This window comes from Drosophila simulans, chromosome 2L, assembly GCF_016746395.2.
Source record: "Drosophila simulans strain w501 chromosome 2L, Prin_Dsim_3.1, whole genome shotgun sequence".
NCBI classification, from domain to species: Eukaryota; Metazoa; Arthropoda; class Insecta; order Diptera; family Drosophilidae; genus Drosophila; species Drosophila simulans.
In genome coordinates this window covers 4,415,005-4,434,964 of record NC_052520.2, presented here as the reverse complement: position 1 = coordinate 4,434,964, position 19,960 = coordinate 4,415,005, and the positions used below count along the sequence as shown (strand labels likewise).

The 19,960-nt window shown below is 42.3% G+C and overlaps 7 protein-coding genes across 12 annotated transcripts in view; 3 read left to right on the top strand and 4 right to left on the bottom strand.

Moving 5' to 3' along the window:
• Window positions 1-64: 64 nt before the first annotated feature.
• On the top strand, window positions 65-1,816 carry LOC6730965. Its single transcript, XM_002078091.4, has 2 exons — window positions 65-225; window positions 284-1,816. Exons 1-2 carry the CDS (start codon window positions 82-84, stop codon window positions 1,613-1,615), a joined length of 1,476 nt encoding a protein of 491 aa, XP_002078127.1. The 5' UTR covers window positions 65-81; the 3' UTR covers window positions 1,616-1,816.
• On the bottom strand, window positions 1,668-2,338 carry LOC6730964 (protein FAM32A-like). 2 transcript variants are annotated; one of them, XM_039293705.2, is made up of 2 exons: window positions 2,271-2,338; window positions 1,668-2,207 (listed from the first exon to the last, which is right to left on the bottom strand). In XM_039293705.2, the coding sequence occupies exon 2, from the start codon at window positions 2,185-2,187 to the stop codon at window positions 1,831-1,833; it is 357 nt and encodes a 118-aa protein (XP_039149639.1). In that variant the 5' UTR covers window positions 2,188-2,207; window positions 2,271-2,338; the 3' UTR covers window positions 1,668-1,830. The 2 variants fall into 2 exon arrangements, with proteins under 2 accessions (XP_039149639.1, XP_039149636.1); XM_039293702.2 differs by having other exon boundaries at window positions 2,267-2,337.
• Window positions 2,339-2,565: 227 nt separating this feature from the next.
• LOC27208526 (C-type lectin 37Da) lies at window positions 2,566-3,233 on the top strand. The gene is made up of 2 exons (XM_016184094.3): window positions 2,566-2,699; window positions 2,768-3,233. The coding sequence occupies exons 1-2, from the start codon at window positions 2,624-2,626 to the stop codon at window positions 3,217-3,219; spliced, it is 528 nt and encodes a 175-aa protein (XP_016023428.1). The 5' UTR covers window positions 2,566-2,623; the 3' UTR covers window positions 3,220-3,233.
• Window positions 3,234-3,441: 208 nt separating this feature from the next.
• LOC6730961 overlaps window positions 3,442-19,960 on the top strand; it is a 37,357-nt gene continuing 20,838 nt past the window's right edge. The window contains exons 1-2 of one of the 4 annotated variants that reach the window (XM_039293651.2): window positions 3,442-3,540; window positions 5,343-5,630. The gene's annotated coding sequence lies outside the window, so the exon portion shown is untranslated. Of the gene's footprint in view, window positions 3,776-5,242; window positions 5,631-19,960 lie in introns of all 4 variants that reach the window. The other 3 variants (XM_039293649.2, XM_039293645.2, XM_039293648.2) reach the window with 3 other exon arrangements.
• LOC27206717 lies at window positions 6,434-6,985 on the bottom strand. 2 transcript variants are annotated; one of them, XM_016182530.3, is made up of 3 exons: window positions 6,893-6,985; window positions 6,681-6,830; window positions 6,434-6,626 (listed from the first exon to the last, which is right to left on the bottom strand). In XM_016182530.3, exons 1-3 carry the CDS (start codon window positions 6,918-6,920, stop codon window positions 6,556-6,558), a joined length of 249 nt encoding a protein of 82 aa, XP_016023427.1. In that variant the 5' UTR covers window positions 6,921-6,985; the 3' UTR covers window positions 6,434-6,555. The 2 variants fall into 2 exon arrangements, with proteins under 2 accessions (XP_016023427.1, XP_016023426.1); XM_016182529.3 differs by having other exon boundaries at window positions 6,681-6,785; window positions 6,893-6,953.
• On the bottom strand, window positions 9,652-10,195 carry LOC6730963. Its single transcript, XM_016179541.3, is given in 4 exon segments — window positions 9,652-9,828; window positions 9,926-10,003; window positions 10,005-10,029; window positions 10,081-10,195. Coding segments are annotated over 4 exon segments (309 nt in total). The 5' UTR covers window positions 10,184-10,195; the 3' UTR covers window positions 9,652-9,725.
• On the bottom strand, window positions 10,091-10,746 carry LOC27207888. The gene is made up of 3 exons (XM_016183524.3): window positions 10,573-10,746; window positions 10,391-10,514; window positions 10,091-10,331 (listed from the first exon to the last, which is right to left on the bottom strand). Exons 1-3 carry the CDS (start codon window positions 10,667-10,669, stop codon window positions 10,229-10,231), a joined length of 324 nt encoding a protein of 107 aa, XP_016023424.1. The 5' UTR covers window positions 10,670-10,746; the 3' UTR covers window positions 10,091-10,228.

The following is a 19,960-nucleotide window of genomic DNA, read 5'->3' as shown; positions in this document are numbered from 1 at the left end:
CTTGGTAACACTTTTAGATGGTCTATCGTTTGTCGATTATTTATTTGTTTTAGCACCAGTTTCTCGGGAGTTCTGGATAAAATGACTAGCTGCGTGCCAGCGCAGCAGCAAAAGGACCAGGAGCAGTTGCTAAAGGAACTGGCCAGCAGTGGCGACGAGATGGACGACCCGGACGATCCGGACCAGGAACACCACCAGCTGGTAGAGCCGACCTTCTCTTTTTCGGTGTGTATACAACAAGCTAGTTTCTTGCGGGCCGATTGATAGCCTTTCCAATTATCAGAATAGTAACACCTGCTGGGTGTGCAACGGCTACTATGGGCCCAACTTCGGGGAACCGTTGTGTGGCGCCTGCCACGCCTTCCTTTACAACGCACAGCGGGCGGAGGAGATGCTCACGGAGCTCTCTGACGACGAGGATTCTGGGAACGACGAGCCGCCGTTCAAGGACAAGCAGGAGGATGAGGAGACCGAAAATGACGTAGACATCATGGGCTTTGAGGATCTGGAGGACCCCCAACCGGCAGCCGTGCCACAACATCCAAATCCGCAGCCACCAATGGAGCCACAGGATCAACAGCCAGCCCAACCAGTTATAGATCTGCCCCAGCCGGTGCCGGAGGCTGCGGCACCACGACGCGAGTCTCCTGAGCGCGACTTCGAGCACGAGAGAGCCATTAATCCCTTCCTGCTACCCATTAAGCGTCCGCGGGCCACGGCTCCCTTGGCTCTGCCCCATTACATGCATGAGCTGGCCGATGGAAGGGCGCGAGTGCATGAATACAACGCCGCCAGCGGAAGCGGAGCAAGTGGCAGCAGCAGAAACATTGTCAACATAATACCCGTCGAGGTGATGCTGAAGATATTCGCCTATCTGGACGACATGTCGCTGTGGATGGCTAGTGAAGTTTGCAAGCAGTGGCACCACATTGTCGGGAAAAACACGGCCCAGAGCATGTGGAAGGCGTATATCAAGCAGCGCTGGCCGCTGTTCGACAGTTTGGCGGACAATCCCAACTGGTATCGGCTGTACGGGGCACTGATGTCTTCCTGCTTCTGTCGCACTTGCCTGATTGAGATGGGCGGTCGGGGTCAGCACGCACAGGAAGCAGATCCACAGCTGGGCGACCGGGAGCCGGGCAACGTAATGCGCAACAACTTCCTGCGCGGTGAAGCAAATTTGTTGAACAGCTACGAATCTGAGGGTATATCGGCCATACCGCTGGATCGACAAAACAACTACTGGCAGGCGACAATCCTGGGGCCACCGGGCAGTCCCTACGAAGGCGGCAAGTTCTTCCTGTTCATCTACTTCCCGGAGCGATATCCGATGACACCGCCCACAGTACGTTTCCTCACCAAAATCCTGCATCCAAATGTGTCGCGGCATGGAGACGTGGGCATCGACATCTTCCAGCAGCACAACTGGTCTCTCGCGCTGAACGTGGCTAAGGTGCTGCTTTCGGTGCAGAGCCTGCTGACCGATCCGTATACCGAGGTCTGCATGGAGCCGGAACTTGGATACATCTATGAGCACGAGCGCGAACGGTTCGAGCAACTGGTGCGCGCGTGGACATGGAAGTACGCCATGTATGAGCTAATTGCACCGCGCTAGAAGATCAAAAGCCCTCCAAGGACAATGGACTGAAAGTTGGAAACTACCCCTCTTTACGTTGTAACTACATATGTCTGTGTATTTAGCTTAGTTGTGCCATCTGGATTGTTTATTTTGGCCTCCCCTCTCACTTTTCCTGCGCCCCAGGTTGAAACGTAGTCGAAATTACTTAACCTTATAATAAATGTATGCTTTAAGTTACGAGCGGCGTCTGCTCACTTCGTCCAAGACACCTTGGGGATGTCAAAGTGCTCGGTGAGCGTGTCCAGGTGCTCGTTGAACTTCTCCACGCGCTCCTTGTGGGTGGTTTGTGCCTTGTCCATGATTCGCTTGTTGCGCATCTTCTCCTGCTGCTTCTTACTGGCCATCTCGGCCTTGGTGAGCTTCCGCTCGTAGCCACTGGTGGCGGAAGTGGATGTGGCCCCCGATTCCGCTATTTGCTGCTCCACGAACGCCTTCTGCAGTTCCTTCTCCTTGTCCTTGCCCTTGTGCTTCTTCTTTTTCTTCTTGAGATCCGAATCGTTCTTTAACTTAAGCTTGCCCTTGGCCACACAGGCGTACTCGTCGGACATTTCTTCAATGGGTTTTCTATCTGGAAATGGATCGGTAATGAATCCGATCTGTTTAGGTTTTTCTGGTTTTTGTTTACACCTACGGCACGTTGTTATCTTAACATAATTTCTGATATTCGATATTCTTACCTTGCAAGAAATATATCGATGACATCTTATCGAATACTTTTGAACATGTTCCAAATACGTTACTTTTTGGTTGTCACTCGTGGTAAGCTTCCTAATCTAACCAGGAATAACTTAAAAACCTCTAATATAAATAAAAATAGTCTTGTAAGACTGAAAATAGTTATTCAATACATTACATACATTCAACTGTTATAATATAAAATGTTAAATTTAAGCGGTATTACCCATGGTAATTGCGATGATACGCGAAATTAAAGAGATTACCGAGCCTTGATGGCTTACTCAGGATTTTCTTGTCATTACCACGATGATTGTTAAACTTACTGGATCTACTACCTTTTTGGTAACACTATTTCTGTTTGAGGTTTCTAGAAATGTTGCCGGTGAGATTTTTTTTTTTAATGAAGTTATAAATTAATTCAATGGAGGCTGACTTTTGATTATTTAATAGGAGCTCATGAGGTGCTTGAGAAAACTAATGAAACATTTGTTAGGATCGGAGACAGTTACTATCTTATTGAACGAAAACTTAAAAAAAATTGGTTTGCTGCTTACGGAACTTGTCGACAACTACAAGCGGAATTAATCACTCTTGAAACTTTAGACGAATTGCGCCTGGTATCCGAATACCTTTTAGAAAATAAAATTTTCGAGACATATTGGACCTCCGGAACGGATTTGGGAAACAACGGAAAACATGCCTGGTTTTCCAATGGACTGCCCTTGTCAACGGATTTGTGGTACAATGGAGAACCAAATAACAAGAATAATGAGGAGCGTTGCGTTGAATTGGGATCTGATTTGGGATCGAACAAAGTGCCAGGAATTAACGATCGGAATTGCATCTTTATGATTTCTTATATTTGCGAAGAAGTTCAGCCGAAATATAATTCATGTCCGTAAAGGTGTATAAGATACAACATTGTCAGCTTGAAAGGCAAATTTTGAATAATTTGAGTGACTATCGTTTTATATGTCGACATTGTGTGTAAGGTTTTTGGTGCTCTTATTCAAATGCCACGCAGTATGGGCTTTCTCTCTTAAGCCGCGTCACCTTCTCTTTCGCCTCTCTTGCGCCACCCACGCCGAGGAAAAGCTCGGTGGAGATTGTGGCCGTTCTCCCGAACGAACTTGTTAGCATTTCGCTGGCATTCAGATTCAGTTCTAATCCAACGGGCGACGGAACAACATACCGTGTGTGCTGTGTTCGCTGGAGGCGCGACTGTAAATATTTAAAAATTGAAAAACATATTCATAAACGGCCCAGGCCAAAACACTGCGAGAAATTCCTGCAGCGAAGTGATTTCGAATGAGTGGTTTCAAAGTGAACGGTGTGAGCCAAAGTCGTGTTTTGTGTCCATACACACAAAAGAAAATTGATTAAATAAAATCATAACAAATGCATTTCATATATAAAAGTTTGAAAGTTGAATAAAAGAATAAAGTTGAAAGTGCGAAGGTGAAAATTCTGCTCAATCCGAGCCTCGCTCTTTCTCTCTCTTTTTGCTGGCGGAAACTAACGGTTTAGGCAAAAACTGCCGTAAAAGCTCGCTCCTTCCGCACATGCGTGTGCGTGAGAGAGTGTGGGTGCCTGCTTGAGCGTGAGAGTGTGTGTGTGTGTGCCCGTGTTAGCATCCTGTAGCAAGTTCTTCACTCAAGGATAACAGTCGTAAAAGCACAACAATGTAATGAACAATATCAGAAAATATCATCATCATCGTCCACATTTTCATGGCAAGGGATAATATTATGTGTGTGTCTGTGTGTGTGTGTGTCTACCAGGTTCTTTTGGCCCACAAACTTTAATGTCCTTCTTTGTCACTTAGTTTTATGCGAGCGTCGCCGTCAAACGCGACAATACGAGGGCATTTGCATACGATTTACGATTACCGTAGCCTCCAAAACGCACAATCCTACGGGTTAAGTCTGCCAAGGAGGCTGCGACTTCTTCCGCACAACCTCCTCAAAACTACACACACACACACGCACACGCAGTGGTAGCCAAGGGCATGTAACAGGTAACACAACACAATTGACACCTGTCTCGCTTTTGCATTTCCGTCGCTCTCTCGCTCTCCGAGCCTCCTTTGTGGAAGGTCCTGTAATACTCGCTCCGTCAATAACAACAGTTGCCACAAAGAGCCATTTCAATGTCATGAAAGGATGTAAAGGATGGAAATAACTTTCAAGTAGATTTCTGATCTCTGAATTTCAACTAATGTGGAAATCAATTAATAAACAGAAAAATAATCGAATCATATAAAAACGATTTCAAGAACTTAAGTAATACAAGTTATTTTAAAAATCATATGATTTGATGTATAAAAGTTTAGCTACGAATAAGAAACTCTACATGTTTGAGGTCACCGAGAACATGTTTAAATTAGAATGGCACAACTTTTGGCCAGCACATGTTGCTCCAGAGTTTGTCCAGTTCGCACAAATCTCTTTTTGAATGTCCGAAGTTAAGTGGCGAAGAAGAGGGCAACGGGCTGGCGGAAAAGTCGTCAACTTTTTCATTACTGTTGCACATAAAGTTGAAGTTTGTCGTATACGGGATGACCTTTATGCAAAACAGGTCCTGGCACAACCGCCCACGCTGCCTTTTCCAGTGCGGTGCATTATTAAGCGCCAGCTTTTCTATTATTCAGCACACACATGATGTCTGTGTTTGGGCGGTGTAATAAAAAAGCGTGAATTATTCATGCAAAGGCTTCACTGTGGTCAGCCAGCCGTTTTTCCTGCTGTTCGTATTGAAATGCCATTAGCGAAAATCGTGCGATTGGCATTGCGCCGACGCGGCGTATACGCAATCTGGCATTGAGATAATATTTATTCGCGTGCTGTGCTGGCCATTATGCCAGTTGGCCCGAGATTTACATTAATATTGGCGGAACAATGCTGGCCATAATCGTTACGAATGCAGATAATGCCAGTTAGTTTGGCCTAATTAAAAGAGAGAGGGCAAGCGAAACAAAGCCCAAGAAGATTGCCTTCTGCTGATGCGTGAATTTTCGTAACAACAGCGCGGAAAAAAAGAAACACTGCAACATTTCGTGGTCGTTTACAGCGAGTTGATTCCGTTTTTGTTTGTGTTTGCCCTGCCGGAGCACGCGTGTGTCTGCGTTACCTTGGACAAGAATAAACCATCCAAACATCCTGCAGCATCCGCGCATCCAAACATCCGAGCGCCCAGGCATCCAACTACTTGGCCATTGTGGTTGTTCTTGGCTCTCCTCCGCGGCGCGGCCCCTCGTTCATCCTCATTCCGAATCCTTGGCGCAGCAGATTCTAGTTGGTGGCCTACTCTGAAGGTGAGTGCAAACATTCGCTTTTTTCGTCATTTTGCTCGCTCAATCGATTATTCCCTAACTGAGCTCCAACTTAAATAAGCCATGAAGTCGCATAAAAAGCTACAGCAGCGAGGCCAGCAGAAATAACACATAATTAAAGTTTGATTGGTAAACTGCCCAAATCGACAATTTATTCAAAAAATGTGTATTTTCTTTGCCCCTGAGATAAATTGTTTGATTTGCTTGCGGTGCGTATAAAAGCACCTAAATCAATTTGGCAGTCAGCTCATTGTTTTTTTATGAGAACAATTTTTTATTATTTACCATGAGGCGAGAAACGATAATAATCAAAACTATTCCGTTAACAAAAACTAAATCAGCTTCTGAGGCTAAATGTATACGCTTTTGTCTTAAATGATCGACATTTGCTTTGAATTTGGCTATAATTCTCGTCTCACAATAAAAATATTTCTATTGGGTACAAAGAAAAACCGGCAAAAGCGATGACGAAGGTGAGCCACACACATCGAAACTGCGGAGAATGTCAATAAACTTTTCGATTTGAGTCACGTCGGGCTCTCTACCATATACGTGGATAAACGACTTTTCAGACTGAGATTGACATAGCTAACACCCCAAGCGCGCCCATAAATATGGACACTCTGCAGACTGGGCGTGGCATAATGGGCGTGTAATGGCAACAGTTTGTTATAATTAGACAACAGTGACCGGCTATTACAGCTAAACTAGTTACTGGCTAATGGCCACGAATGTTGCCTACTTTTGTGCGCCGAGCGAAGGGGAAAACGGGGCGTATACGTAACTTGGTTTCCAAATCCTATGCACTGCACACCTTTATTGGATTTAGCTACTATTTTCGTTTGTTAATAGCCATAATCAATAGTGAAATTTTATAGTTTACGTGTGTATTTATACATTAATGTCACTATTTATTGATATTATCGCAAACTGGAACTTCCTTATTGGTGCACTTGCTGCGCAAAATGGGCTTCAGAGCTAAAAGCAAAAAGTATAGGACTCTTATAGTTAGCAATTTTGATCGATATTTACCAGATAAGCTCTTCGATTTCCGATAGCAGTTAATGGCCTTCAAAATACATGGATTGCGAACGGTATAAAAGCATTTATTGTCCTTGCTGACACATCCGAAGTTATCTGTGATGGGACAGAGCTTATCACAAGGTTGCCCGGCAACAACGCCTTTTATTTATAGGAATATTTTTAGGTAACAAAAAGTATGTGTGCTGTTTCTCTTTTTTTACCCACTAACAGCAGCCAGAGTAACTTCATTTTTTGAACCGTGCGAGTCGACTGAGTTATGCCTGAGGAATTGGCATTACTAATTTATAAATAGAGAATATACAATGCATTCAAGCATGAAATGTATTCAACTATGCTTTCTATAACAATGCACGCTTTCCAATTGAGTAAGAAAAAAGCAGATGGGTCAGAAAGTGTCTCGTTCATAATTCATGGCCAACATTACATTAGGTTACTACTACAAATCATGGCGAATAAAATTCGCCCGACCTCCGAAACATTTTTATGGCAACCATCTTTGGCAACAGCTCGTAAAACAGGAGCAACAGTCCGCAGTGCCTTACGCTCATAATTTATTTTGCATACACACACTCAGACTCATTCGAGTAACAAAACAAGAAGGACAACAAGGATACTCGCACACTCCTCTCAGGCGAACAAAAACAAAAAAAAAAAAAAAACCGAGCATTGAAGGGGAAAAATTCAATTTCAGAGGATATTTTTGGGAGCCACAGCTTCGTCCTGTGCAAAAAATAAAATGAGCAAAATGTAGAGTTACCACTTCTCGCAGCCACTGAAAATTAGATGGTAAGGCGATAAAAATGTACAAATTTGTGCAAATAATAGTATTTTATGGCGCAGATCCGTGACAATATGACAACTCTATTGATTTCGCATATAAAAGCGTGTTATTTTCCGCGAATAATCTGATTTATGGCATTGCAATACTAGAATTGATTGACATTCGAATTGAACGCTGTACATTTTGTGGTAGTAGACTATAAGGGGTTGAAAAAAGGAATTTGTATAAATAATTTAAACAATGTTTATTGATATTAAGTTATTTCTTTTGGTAAATAAACAAATTTGAATTGCTGTATTCAAATTTTATTAAATTAGAGCTCATGTATTACAGCTCATTTATTTCAGCGCAATACTAGAGTAAAGCGTATAAATATTTCAAAAATTTTAGAGCAGCTTTAAATTAAGCCGGGAATTTAAAATCTCGTTTTAGCTTTTGTGAATGGAGGCTTTCTTTTCTTTTTTTTTTAGTCAACCAAAGACAGCGCGTGAAACGTAATGAATAAATAAGGTTCGTCTGTAGTTCGCCATTCGAGGAGCTTGAGATTTTCCAGCCCACGTGGATGTGGGTATATATGGATTGTGAAAAGGTGCGAGTGTTTGTGCGTTTGCATATTTTAGCTGCTCCTTTGCACCTTTTACATTTTATATGCCGTGCGGCGGTTGAATTTGAGTTTCTGAGCCCCCGAATTTTTCGCCTCTTCTGCGCCGACTTTTATTTCAGTTTCCGTTTATGTACACATTTGTAGCCTGGCCAACATCCAGATCCACATCCCCATCCACACCCAAGGTAACCTTCACCTTTCGCACACACGGAGAGGTCACCATTCCCTGCCAATTTATAAATGCTGTATGTACATGTGTTTTCACAAGGCTTTAACTTGGCCCTCTACCCCAAAAAGCGCCACAAAAAGTGGGCAAAAAAAGGAAGAAAAGTGTAATATTCACTTTTTATGCTGAGCCCGGCGTTTCTCGCATGCGACTAAAAACCAGCTGCGGTCCCCGTACTGTGTAAATTTCTCCTACATTTCTCCAACATTTCTCGAAACTTTGCGGCACCATGGTCAAGTTTTGGTTGGGCAAACAAAGAATGTCCGACTTCTTTGCCCAGTTAGTCCTTGCAGGATTGGAACTTTTGTGGCGTGTTTTTCTGGTCGGTCCTCCACTCGAATTTGGGTTAATAGCCACACTCACACACTCGTGGAAATTCCTACACAATCGAAGGCATTTTGGGGCGTCTGATTAGCCAGCGTTAATTTGAATGGAAAACTGGCAAATGGTATGCGTGTAGGTTTAAATTAAATCCGCTGTCAATACATACACCTGCGCAAATTAGTTCCAGTTAAATGCGCTTAACACGGCCACCGAATTAATTTCTGTTTTGCGGATTAGCTAAAGCACCTCTTATCGTGCTGATTTGCGTATTAGATATGAGAAATATGTGCACTAAATAATATACTAGTGTAAATAAAAAAATTAAGTAAATATATATAATAATTTAGAGAACTCTAACCACCTGTTTAACATTTGTTTACTATTTATACAATTGAATTATTCAGCGATTTAATTCCAAAACCATAATCTGCTACTGCGCATCTCTGTCACTAAATGTTGATTTGATGGTTGTAAATCGAATTGAATAATTAAACAGTGGACAGCGAACAACTGTTCGGCGGCAATCGATCACATAATTGAGATGCGACTTTGATTGCATTCGCAGGCTGTGGAAAATTACACGGCTGGGCAAAAATGCTGGCCTTTTGATGGTGGGAGTGGATACGGGGACACGGGATGGTGATCGGGGGGCAATTGGCCTTAAACCGAGATGGCTGTGCAATTGGGAGCAACTGTCGAGGTCGTCACATTTGACCCGCAATGCAGCCGGGGCTTAATCTGGCCCACAGTCGCATTCAAATGTCAATTAGTGTTGTTGCTGTGGTTTCAATTTCTCCACGCCGCTCTTTTATCTTTCCGGCTCTTTCCGGCCCCTTCCCATTCCCCATCCCAATCCAATTCCAAGCCCCCGGGAAGCCATCGAGCAAGGTCACGGTCCGCATCCGGATCTGGTTCCTTAGCCAGCGTTCCATAAATCTGGGCCAGCAACTCGCCAAGGAGCAAGAAAGAATAAAACCTATAAAATCTGTTTAGCTAGCTGGTTATAAAACTGCCATAATTTGTGTCTAAAATTGATTTATTCATAACTTTTTTAGAAGCTTTCTATATTTCGAAAAATGCACATTGACCTAATTTTTTTCAGTCGCACTCAAGTTTAAGGTTACAGCAATCTAGATAATTGGCATCCCCATTCAAGTAATCCGTAAAGTGACAATGCTCTGGTGGTTCCTTTTTATCACACCTTAATAAATGACCAAAAAATTTGAAAATTTAAGAAAGCATGATTTTTTCAGTATTTTGGATTGATTTTTTTGCTCTAAATATGGGTTAATACTCACGTAAACAGCATTCCATATCCATCGCCAATGCACAAAATTGTGGTGCAGTGCAGGGATTTTAGGCGAAATGTCTGACCCATCGAGAACAGAGCGATGGGGATAGGCTGAAATGTTTTTTATAGACTCAAATCTGGAAATTAATTTATTTAAGTTACCTGAATCGTCGTAGTTGTTGAAGGAAATATAAGCGAAAGCTGGGAAAACCACCAAGCTCCATAAAAAGCCATAAATAATAAAGCTCTCTGGAACAAACGACATTTTGCTCAGATTTCGATAGAAATTGAAAACGAACGATCGGCCTGCCTAGTTGCAAAGTAGAGTCCTGCTGCAGCAGTCAGGATACGGAAGATCCGGATTGATGTAGTCACCGTACCGGCAAGGAGGCGACAGGATGCTCACTCCGCAGCTGCCAATGGACAATTGGGCTGTTAGCATTTCAGTCCTTCGCAAAAGTAAGCAACCCACCTGTGGTAAACGACACGTCCGTTGAGGCCGCACAAGATTTTGCGGCACTCGTGCGTGGGATCCTTGATGCTAACCCCCGGATTGAGGACGAGTCCCGGGTTGATGGTGCACTTACCAGGATGGTCTGCGAATGGAAATTGAAGCTTTAAGTGGAGCTGTCAGTTGCGGTTGTCTGCACTCACTCGGATCGTAGTGGATGTCCTCCCATTCCGCCGACTGGACCGCGGCAAAAAGGATCCACAGGAGCATAGCCAAAAGGACACAAGTGCTCGCGGCCATAAAGCTACTTTCATGTATTTAATATATTAATGTATATTTTTTATAATTTACTTTAAATTTGACATACTTTTCAAAACGTGAGCCCAAAATTTTAAGCATAGTGGAAAGTCGGTTATTAATTACTTTTCAATGGTATGGATACGACTCATATGCCTCACCATAATCGGCAAAGATTTCGTAATTGATGTTGGCAGCCAAAACGCCATGAATCATTATAATTACTGCCAGGATAGTGGAAATTCTGCACTGCGGCATCCTCATCCTGATCCTGTTTGTGTTTGTGTGTGTTTGTCGCTGTTGGCTTTTGCAGGAAATTTGACTAAAAGATTCGATTTTCCCAGCTGTCTGGCCATAAAGTGCCATTCCTGCCCAGCCTCGCTGTCGATTCCATATGCGCATTTTAATTAAAATGCAGCCAGACAGACAGACAGGCGGCGAGGATATGCTGGGGATATGCTGATGAAGTTATCGAATATGTTAATGCACTTATTTGCGGCTGCATTCGCCTTGTGTGTCATCTGTTGATGTAGTTGCATAATTCGATTAACTGACGCTGTCTCCAGAGCATCAAGTCCTCTGCCCTTCGACCCTTCTGCCCTTCTACGGGAGAATGTAAATGTTGGTTTATTGGCCCGTCTGTCCTTTGTCTTCCGTAAATTGTGATTGTTGCTGGGCCAACAGTCGGGGCGACCCAAGCCAAATCCATTCGAATCCACAAATTTGTGGGCCACCTAATTGATGCAGCTGTGTACTCAATCACATATCTTTGGTCTGCTTTTGGGGTCACCCAGCAGCGAGCCAAGTAAATGCGATTCTAGCTGGTGTGCTGTTTTGATTACCTTTCCTCCGGCCGGCTGGCCAATTAGCAAGCGACCTCCATTGTTCGCCAGTTGAAATTAATTGAATCGAGTGGCCTCAGCTGGGCCTGAAATATGCACTTCAATGAACTCATCTCGACCCCAGTGGTTGGCTAATTAACCGACCCACTCGAAGCACAGCTGAATCTCCCGCCGACCATTGGATGGCTTAAGCGAAGAAAACTAGGGTATTAGAGTGTTTTAGTAGCCCTTTGAAATTGTAATCGTTTAGCTAAAAAAAAAATTACATACCAAAAGTACATCAAAAATTGCTGATTTCAAGAACTGCCTCCTCTGCCTGATTAGTATCAATTTTAATCATTCAAACAAAATACTTTTTGTACGGCCAAAAACTTATTTCAGATGTTGCTACCTAGAAAAATAGTTTATACCAATTATTGGAATTTCCATTTCGGCTGTAGCCCTCTATGTTTTTTCCACATCATTCTCTATACCTGAGCCAACGAATTCCGGTTTCCGCTTTGGCATACATAAAGGCCAAAAATTGTTTCGATCGATAGAGCAATAGAAGCATGTACACGCGCATTTGGCTAAGGTATTTGCATATATAAAGAATCAACACGTATATGTGGCATAAATAACAAATTGGCCAGGTGAACGCATTTTGCTGTGCGTTGGAATGGGCCTCGATTGAGGTGAGGTGTCCAGAAATAAGGGTCAACTTTCGGTCAGGCATCCTCTATTTTTTTATATTTCTATATATATATTTTCGTTTTTTTGGGAATTAGAGGCGTTGAAGCGTTCAAGTATTCCCTTTTTACTTTTGGGTGTCCTGAGGCCTTCAAACAGAGATGGCTATCGAGCCTGCGACTTCTGGCTGGATTTTGGCTCCTTTTTTATGGTCGCACATAAAAACACACATCATTATAATTTCAATGACATTAAAGTCCATATCAAAGTGAATGAGATACAAGCGAAATGCTTTATTTTATTGCTCTACTTTTTGGGCGCTTTTAATTCTTGTGACGCCCGCCCGCTGACCCCAGGTGCTCACCAGTTCACCAGTTCACCTGCTCACCTGTTCGCCACCTCACCTGCCCACCTGCCCACCTGAGCAACTGGGCATTTGGGCACACACTCGCATACAAATTGCTTCCTGTCCCAGTCTCCCAGTGAAACGTCTGCGTTAAAAGGCCAACGGCCATGTGTTTTATTCGGCATTTATTTACGTTTGCTGGCAGCAAGATTCGAAAAAAGGGCGAGAAATATATATATGTATATGCGATACAAGGAATGCTTTTAGCCAAAGTCATTCATCCAAACACACGCATTTTTTACGGCTGCATACCTAGCTATGTGTGTATTTGTAATTCTAGCTTTTCACGTATGTATTTTTTATAGTTGAGAAAACAGATATGACTTAGGCGTAGGCATGTGTAACCTGAAGGTCAGGCGGAAAAGTTTGCTTTCAGCTTTCACCTGAAAGAAAATCATTTTGTTGGGCCAAACAAGAGGAAAAGAATTCTCGACGAAATTACATTCTCCGAGAAATAAATCTGTTTGCTTTTCTGACGTCATAATCAGCACTCCAATCATATGTATTTCTCAATCGAATTAAATATATATTCTAATTACGGACGCAATTTCATTCATAATAAGTATACGCACTGTTTACCCAATTCGAATCGCACAAACACACATTGTAGCAATAATTTGCAGTACTTTACACTTTGTTAGCCGAATTATATATATTATTGCATTGCGAATATGAAATATTCAATTGCGTTATGCTTCACTGAATAATTCATGGCCCAAAAATAAACCAACGAAAAACAACTAAAAATTTCAAACACAATGCACGCACACTGAGTGAATAAAGTGCAGTAAACAAAATTTTAGCTGAAGAACAACCGAATCCGATACACTCACTAAAATTTAGCCTTTTCAAGTTCAAATTTATTAGCCTGTGTGCTCAAAGTAAATTCTACATAGGAAATTTTATGTTAATTTGTTGAAATGTTGCATCTAGAAATACACTTAAAAATAACAACTAAAATTCTTAAATGTTTCTTTTTTTAGATTTAAGAATAGCATTTTATTCTTCGTGTGCATTTTTTGTGGCCCAAGCAAAGGCTGCAACAACTGCAGCATCCACTGCCAACGACCTTGAAAATGCGGTTTTCCAGTTTTCCAGCTTGCTTGTTTGTTTGCTCGTCGTGTTGCAGTTGCTGCTATTGTTCCTCACAGCAGCACACTGAGTTATTAAAATTTGCCTTTGCAATTGCAGTCTATAAACCGCTTAGCCTTTGTTTCACTTCGAGCAACGAAATACTCTCGAAAATAGATCTCTGCTTTGTGTCCAAAAAATGCAGGGGCATCGACTGAGGAAAACCCAATTATAAACAATTTGAGAGCTGTGCATGGGGAGAAAAGAAATGCACTTTTCAGCCATAAATAATTTTGTGTGTGATTTTAAACCTCAGAAGTACCTTCTAATATGTTAGAAAAAATCAGAAAATGAGAAAATAATTTACAATATTCTTTTCCTTTATTTGCAGGTGAGTTGCATTCGAGAAAGGTGTATTATAGTTAGTGAGTAATTAATTCCCAAAGACATTTGAAGGCTGAGATTAATTAACATTTTCAATTACACTCAACTGGTTCTAATTTCTGTTCTGTAATAACATTTTCACTTAATTAATTAGGCTCTTAAAATATTTAAATGAATTTCACAAGACCTATGCCCTTTACCAACTCCTTCCATTTATTTTAAGGAGTTTTTTTATCTGGGATCAAAGCGATATCAAAACGTTGTAAGTCGCAGGATAATAGACTTGTGGCTGCTATATGTCTGTCTGTGTGTGTGTGTGAGACTGTGTGAGTGTGACCAAACAGTTCGGATTAACCCAGACCTGCGAATTTATCCTTGGCATTTAACAATGCTTGACTTGCCCTGGCGCCCTGCTGTTGTTTTTGCTGCTGCTGGTGGAAACCGCGAAACTGCGCTTGTTGAATTATTTAAGACACACAAGTGCGCACCACCCAACCACCCAGCATCAAGTACAAGGATAATGCCAAGCAGATAAAAGTGGCCGCAATGTAGCATACATTAAGGCGTCGGTGGCGACGCCGCCACTAAAGTCCTCTTTGGCAGCGGCAGCTTGATTATGTCTCACGACTCGAGAGTCGAGACCCGAGTCACTCCGCACAAAAAAGAAATTAATTAATTTTTAAGCGTAATTAAATGCAAAGCAGCACTTGGTGGCACGGCCCGCAGCGCCCTTGCCCTTCCACTACACTGAGAGAAAAAGGGTGTTCCAGAAGTAATTAGCTCGGAAGTAATGAACTGAATGTTGGGAATAATAATATATGTATATTAGTGATTCGAGGACATATCTTATGACTTAATAATATCTTGATTGTTATTTATATTATAATATCACCTTAGGCTACTTCGCGACCCAATTTGTGAACAGTGCCGGTCGTCCTGGCTTTGTTTTGCTGGCCATGAAGGCGCAAGGCTAACAAGTGGGTGGTCAAGGACGCGAAGGATGCGCGCCAGTAATATTTTTCGGAACCCGAACCTTTCTCGAAGGAAGTGATTTCTTTGAAATGAGTTTCGAGAAACATTTTTCCTTCACGCAATTAAAAATTCCACTCGAAGTCGGTGCCCAAAAAAATGAAAACAAAAAGGTTATCCACTCGAGCGCAGTTAATGGGCTTCGAGTTCGGTTTCAGTGGGATTTCATTTCATTTTTTTCGCCTTTTATTTTGTTTGTTCTGACCCTGCGAATGATTGGCAAAGGGCAGAACGCCCCAAGGTGGCCGGAACTTTGTCTGCCATTGACTTTTGCATGTGGGCTGGCCAATCAACGCCCAGAGCCCAAGAAACCTGGGAAGGTGGACACCGAGAGGATCCAAGTTCTGGAGGCCAGGACCTGGTCCCCATACGAGACCCCTGAGAAACCCGAGGAGCCAGATTTCGATTCACATTCAATTTTGATGGCTCGTTTGGCTCGCCTCTGCTGGCTTTGGTCAATTTCACTTTTATGTGTGTAGTCATCAGCTAAATGGCTTCCCAATATGTAGTATAGTATACGAATCTGGCCCGTTTGTTTGGCTTGTACACATGTATTCATATAGACAACGTGCTCGTGCCGATTTGTTGGCTATTTTTAGGCGCCTGCACACAAAAAACCAAAACAAAGCCAAAACCAAATTCAAACAATGCGAAACGAAACAATTACGCGCCATGGGCTCTCAGGAACTGTCAGTAGTGCTGCCTAATGGACTCGAAGCCCAATCGATCCAAAATGCTTTTAACACATACTCAAAATTAAAATAGAAATGCCTCAGAAATAGAACAACCACTGCCTGATATTCTAAGAAAACAAAGAAATATTAATAACTTATTTTGCTAAGGAGACAAGTTTTTGAATAAGCATCCTCCTAGTATTTTATTTGGCAATTCAATTCCATTAGACTTTCAGGCAGCTGAATCCAATCCAAATTTGAATTAAAATCACTTGAAAATATTTATTTAATGGTTTTTTTATTGCTGACCATGAGCATTTCCCTGACCGACCAGCACATTTTGATCGGATAAATATTTGCCGTTTTCATTAATTGTTTGCTAGTTGAACAAGCCAGTGCAGAAGCGTTGCTTCCATATAGTCGGTGATGTCCAGAACAAAAAGATATATGTATATCTGGCTGTGCACCTCCTCCGATCCCCGTCATCCAGCATGTGGACACTCGGTGGTGGCCCAGTTCATTAATGGACAGTCGGTGCAACTGCAGTGGCACCTCCTCCACTGCCTTTCCACCGGGCCACACAATTCAATTAAATTTATGCCAATGCCAATGTCCGTGTGCTGCTGGCCTCTGGCTGTGTTTGTTTTTGTCTCACACGTATGTCAATAGCTGTTTTAAGTTAATTAATCAAAGCTGAGCCAATTTTTTGCCAGACGTTTTCCACATTTGTGGTTGGCGAAACGTTGCGGTTGCCGTTTTAGATGCCCCACCTCGAATGCACTGCTCATTTTGGGGCAAATATTTTGAAACTATATATGTTAACATTCAAAAAATATATATACTTTTGTTTTAAATGGGTATATATATTTTTTAAAATTTAAAATACCTCTATTTGGTCTTGCATTTATTTTTGTATCGCGTTTGACATCTTCTTTCCGCTTCGAATTGGAATTTCGTTGGCATTTGCAGCCTTTGGACATAAATTGAACTTTTGTAATTTAAACGCCATTAGTTTTCGCAATTCGTAAACAATGTGGCCTATTTTAACATGTTTCTCTGTTGTTTTAGCTGCTCGCCGATGATGATGATGATATTTACATTGGTGTTCGTTAAATGATTTCGATTTGTTTGGGTCTTCCGATTGGTTACGTTCAAGGTAAACGTCTATACTATTTGGTATATACTGAGGGTAAAAATGCCATTTTCTCTTGGCATTCAAATTGATAATTATAGTTATTGAATTAAAATCAAAGCAATCGGCAAATGAATATATTCTAAGTGTATTCATTTAAATTTTTGGCTGATTTTGCGGCACGTGGCATGGCCCACTAATTGCCACTTGAGAGTGGAATCCCAAAACTGGGACCGGGTCAAAGCCGAGTCCTTTGTCGGGCCTTGGCACCCAAAAAAAAAAGAAAAAAAACAGAGGCAGTAAAGCAGTAAGAAAAAATCAAATTCACACATTCGCAGGACAGAAATGTGGGACAAGGAGGCGGGACGTGGCGACACAATTGTCCTTGCAAGGACACACAGCTGCCACGTCAACGTCTTAGCCAAGGGCTGTGCTGCTGCTGGAAAATATTGATCCGTTAAAAAAAAAAACCGCTCAGCCCGGCCAGGTGAGCCAGCCAGGCGTGGCATTTATGAATTGTGCGCCGTGTTTGTTCGCAGGCCACGCTGCGTATACGCGATGTTTATTGATTGTGTCTGATGCGAGGCGATAAGAATGGATTCCTTTATGCTACACTGCCACAAATAAGTTGCTAGTCACCGATCACAGTTGGCCCTCGAGATATGTTCTATTTCATTGAGATTTTTCCATCGCGAGCCTGCTGCAATTGCTTCCTGTGCTCAATGTCATCGACATTCAATGCAATTATGGCAAATTTCCGATGACCCCCATCTCCCAAAGGCGAAAGTTCAATTTCGTATTCAATTTGCGATTTCCACAGAGCACTGTGATAGCAAATTGCCAATGCCAGGGCCCAAACAATTTGAATGTGGATGTGTTGTGCGCGCCTGTTTGTATGCGTATATGTGCTTTTATCGCCATCGACTCTGACTTTCCCGCCCGCAGGCTCTCACCTGTACAGACAGGTAAACGATAACACAAACGCAGGGAAATGCGCACGACCAGGTGAAACTGGCGAACGGGCGAGCGCTTCGATTGCAGCGACAAAAGCCCACCGTCAGCGGGCAACGGCAACGTGTCGAGCATAAGTAATGTTTATTTTTTATGTACATACATTTTTATACACATATTTCCGCTCGTTTTCGGGGGCCACATGCATGTAAAACGGAGGGGGAGTGGCTGTTTTGCAAACATGAAAGATGCAAGGTATAAAGTTGCAAGAAATGTCGATTAAGGTGCTGGAATTTTAAAATTGTTAGAAGCACAAACACATATTTTACCATACTTTAAGACTTATACTTCGCTGTAATTGCGGCTATGTAGTACCTTCATTCTTAAGTCCATTCTTAATTTTCGAAGGCTGTAAGCTCCGCTTCTTAACCATTGCGTCCTTCATTTACATGGTTTTTTTCTCGAAGATTTCGGAGATGTAATTAATCACCCTCCGCCGTCTCTCAATTATCTTTCCTCGGCGATTGCAATTGTGGGTCAGTTGCCCAAGGCTGCGGACCCAAAGCCATCGCCATGAAATGGAAACGGGTAGGAGACCATGGGCGGCACGTTCGATGACCGGATGTGTGCCTGCATGCAGCGGACGGACTTGTAAATGGGCTATGGACACGTGCCAGAGGACAGCTGGAAACAACAAATGGAAATGCCATTTCAATAATTTATGCCCAGCAATAAGGGGAAATATATTTAAAGGGATCTTGAAAGCCATCTGCCATATTGTATACACGCTTAATAGCCGAGAATAATTTTCCGGCAGCGAAACAAATGCTCCAGGTGATGGACGCCCACATCCAAGCTGGGGCCCAAACTCACATCACTCATGCGCCACGTGCAGCGCGCTCTGTTGCCTGTTCTCCTGTCTGTCTGCCAGTCTCTTCGGCTCTGTTTTTAATTAAAAAATGTTAATTTAATGCTGCGAACTGCGTGGCATGGCCACGTGAAAATGGCACGAAATAAATGTGTAATAAACTTTATGCAGACTCTATATAACTCGAAATTCAGACTTGTTTGGAATTGAATAAATTTCCGAAATTTATGCAGATAACTACAAATCTTCACTATTTTATTCAGGCTAACTAATCCTTGACAACACACAAGCGAATGGCTAAGCTAGTTTGCTGATAGACATGTAAATTGCTTTAAGTACACTCCTGGCAACATGAAATGTGTACTCAAATGCATTCATTTGCCAATGATTTGCTAGAAATCAGGTCATTTATCAATTGTAAGCACTTGCATGCAAACAAGGGCCCAAGTACTCGATACTCCCAAAAGTATGCAATGAAAAATTGCACCGAAAATGGTTGCACGGAGGAATGAAAATGAAATGAAAATCAAAGGCAGCGCCAATCGAGAGTGGAAACCACAGGCGGGAAAAGAGATACAGGGACAGGAAGTGGCATTGTTTGGGTGCAAGTGCAAGTCCTTTTGTGTGCCAGTGAGTATCTGTGAGCAGCAAATCAAATTAAGCTATCAGATAACCGTGTAAACTCTGCCAAGCAAGTGCAGTTTGCAGCTGGCAGAGTCGGAAATTTTGCCTTGATATTCGGCACAAACGCAGGACACACATAGCTCACATATATCAATGAATGGCAGCATGAAAGGAAATGACTGGAAAAAATAGAGGCAGCCTGAAAAAACAGACCAAAAGCGGCAAAGCAATCAGCGAATCTGTGTGTGTGTGTGTGTGTGAGGTTCTATGTATTCGCGTCTGCTTGTGTGTGTGCGTGCAGCATAACTGGCATGGCAAATCGATAGAACTGCGTTAAGCCAAAGCCAACAAATGCGGTTTGATAGTTGGTCTATTTCCACTGCTCGCCATTTGCACCACCGCATTTCTGGTTGATTTCTCCAATTGTTGTACTCAAATTGCCTCGGGCTTAGCGAAAAACAGTCTGAATGGCATAGTTCGGCCTAAATATTAAATATTTACTGAGAGCTACATTAAAAATTAATTAAATTAGCAGTATAGGAAGAGTGGTAAATAAATTACCATGCTGCTAAATAAAATTGTATTAGATTTATAATAATATTTTGATTTATTTGCTTTGTCAAATATTTATAAACTCGTTGAAT

Excerpts from the sequence above, each read along its gene's own strand:
- LOC27207888 (XM_016183524.3), bottom strand. The coding sequence starts at position 10,669 with ATGGCCGCGAGCACTTGTGTCCTTTTGGCTATGCTCCTGTGGATCCTT. Across the intron at positions 10,515-10,572 it reads GGACATCCACTACGATCCGA|ACCATCCTGGTAAGTGCACC; the intron begins GTGAGTGCAGAC and ends TTCCATTCGCAG. Across the intron at positions 10,332-10,390 it reads GGACGTGTCGTTTACCACAG|CTGCGGAGTGAGCATCCTGT; the intron begins GTGGGTTGCTTA and ends GTCCATTGGCAG.
- LOC27208526 (XM_016184094.3), top strand. The coding sequence starts at position 2,624 with ATGATTGTTAAACTTACTGGATCTACTACCTTTTTGGTAACACTATTT. Across the intron at positions 2,700-2,767 it reads GGTTTCTAGAAATGTTGCCG|GAGCTCATGAGGTGCTTGAG; the intron begins GTGAGATTTTTT and ends ATTATTTAATAG.
- LOC6730964 (XM_039293705.2), bottom strand. The coding sequence starts at position 2,187 with ATGTCCGACGAGTACGCCTGTGTGGCCAAGGGCAAGCTTAAGTTAAAG.
- LOC6730965 (XM_002078091.4), top strand. The coding sequence starts at position 82 with ATGACTAGCTGCGTGCCAGCGCAGCAGCAAAAGGACCAGGAGCAGTTG. Across the intron at positions 226-283 it reads AGCCGACCTTCTCTTTTTCG|AATAGTAACACCTGCTGGGT; the intron begins GTGTGTATACAA and ends TCCAATTATCAG.
- LOC27206717 (XM_016182530.3), bottom strand. The coding sequence starts at position 6,920 with ATGAAGTTACTCTGGCTGCTGTTAGTGG. Across the intron at positions 6,831-6,892 it reads ACTCTGGCTGCTGTTAGTGG|GCGTTGTTGCCGGGCAACCT; the intron begins GTAAAAAAAGAG and ends TATAAATAAAAG. Across the intron at positions 6,627-6,680 it reads GAAATCGAAGAGCTTATCTG|CTCTGAAGCCCATTTTGCGC; the intron begins GTAAATATCGAT and ends TTTTGCTTTTAG.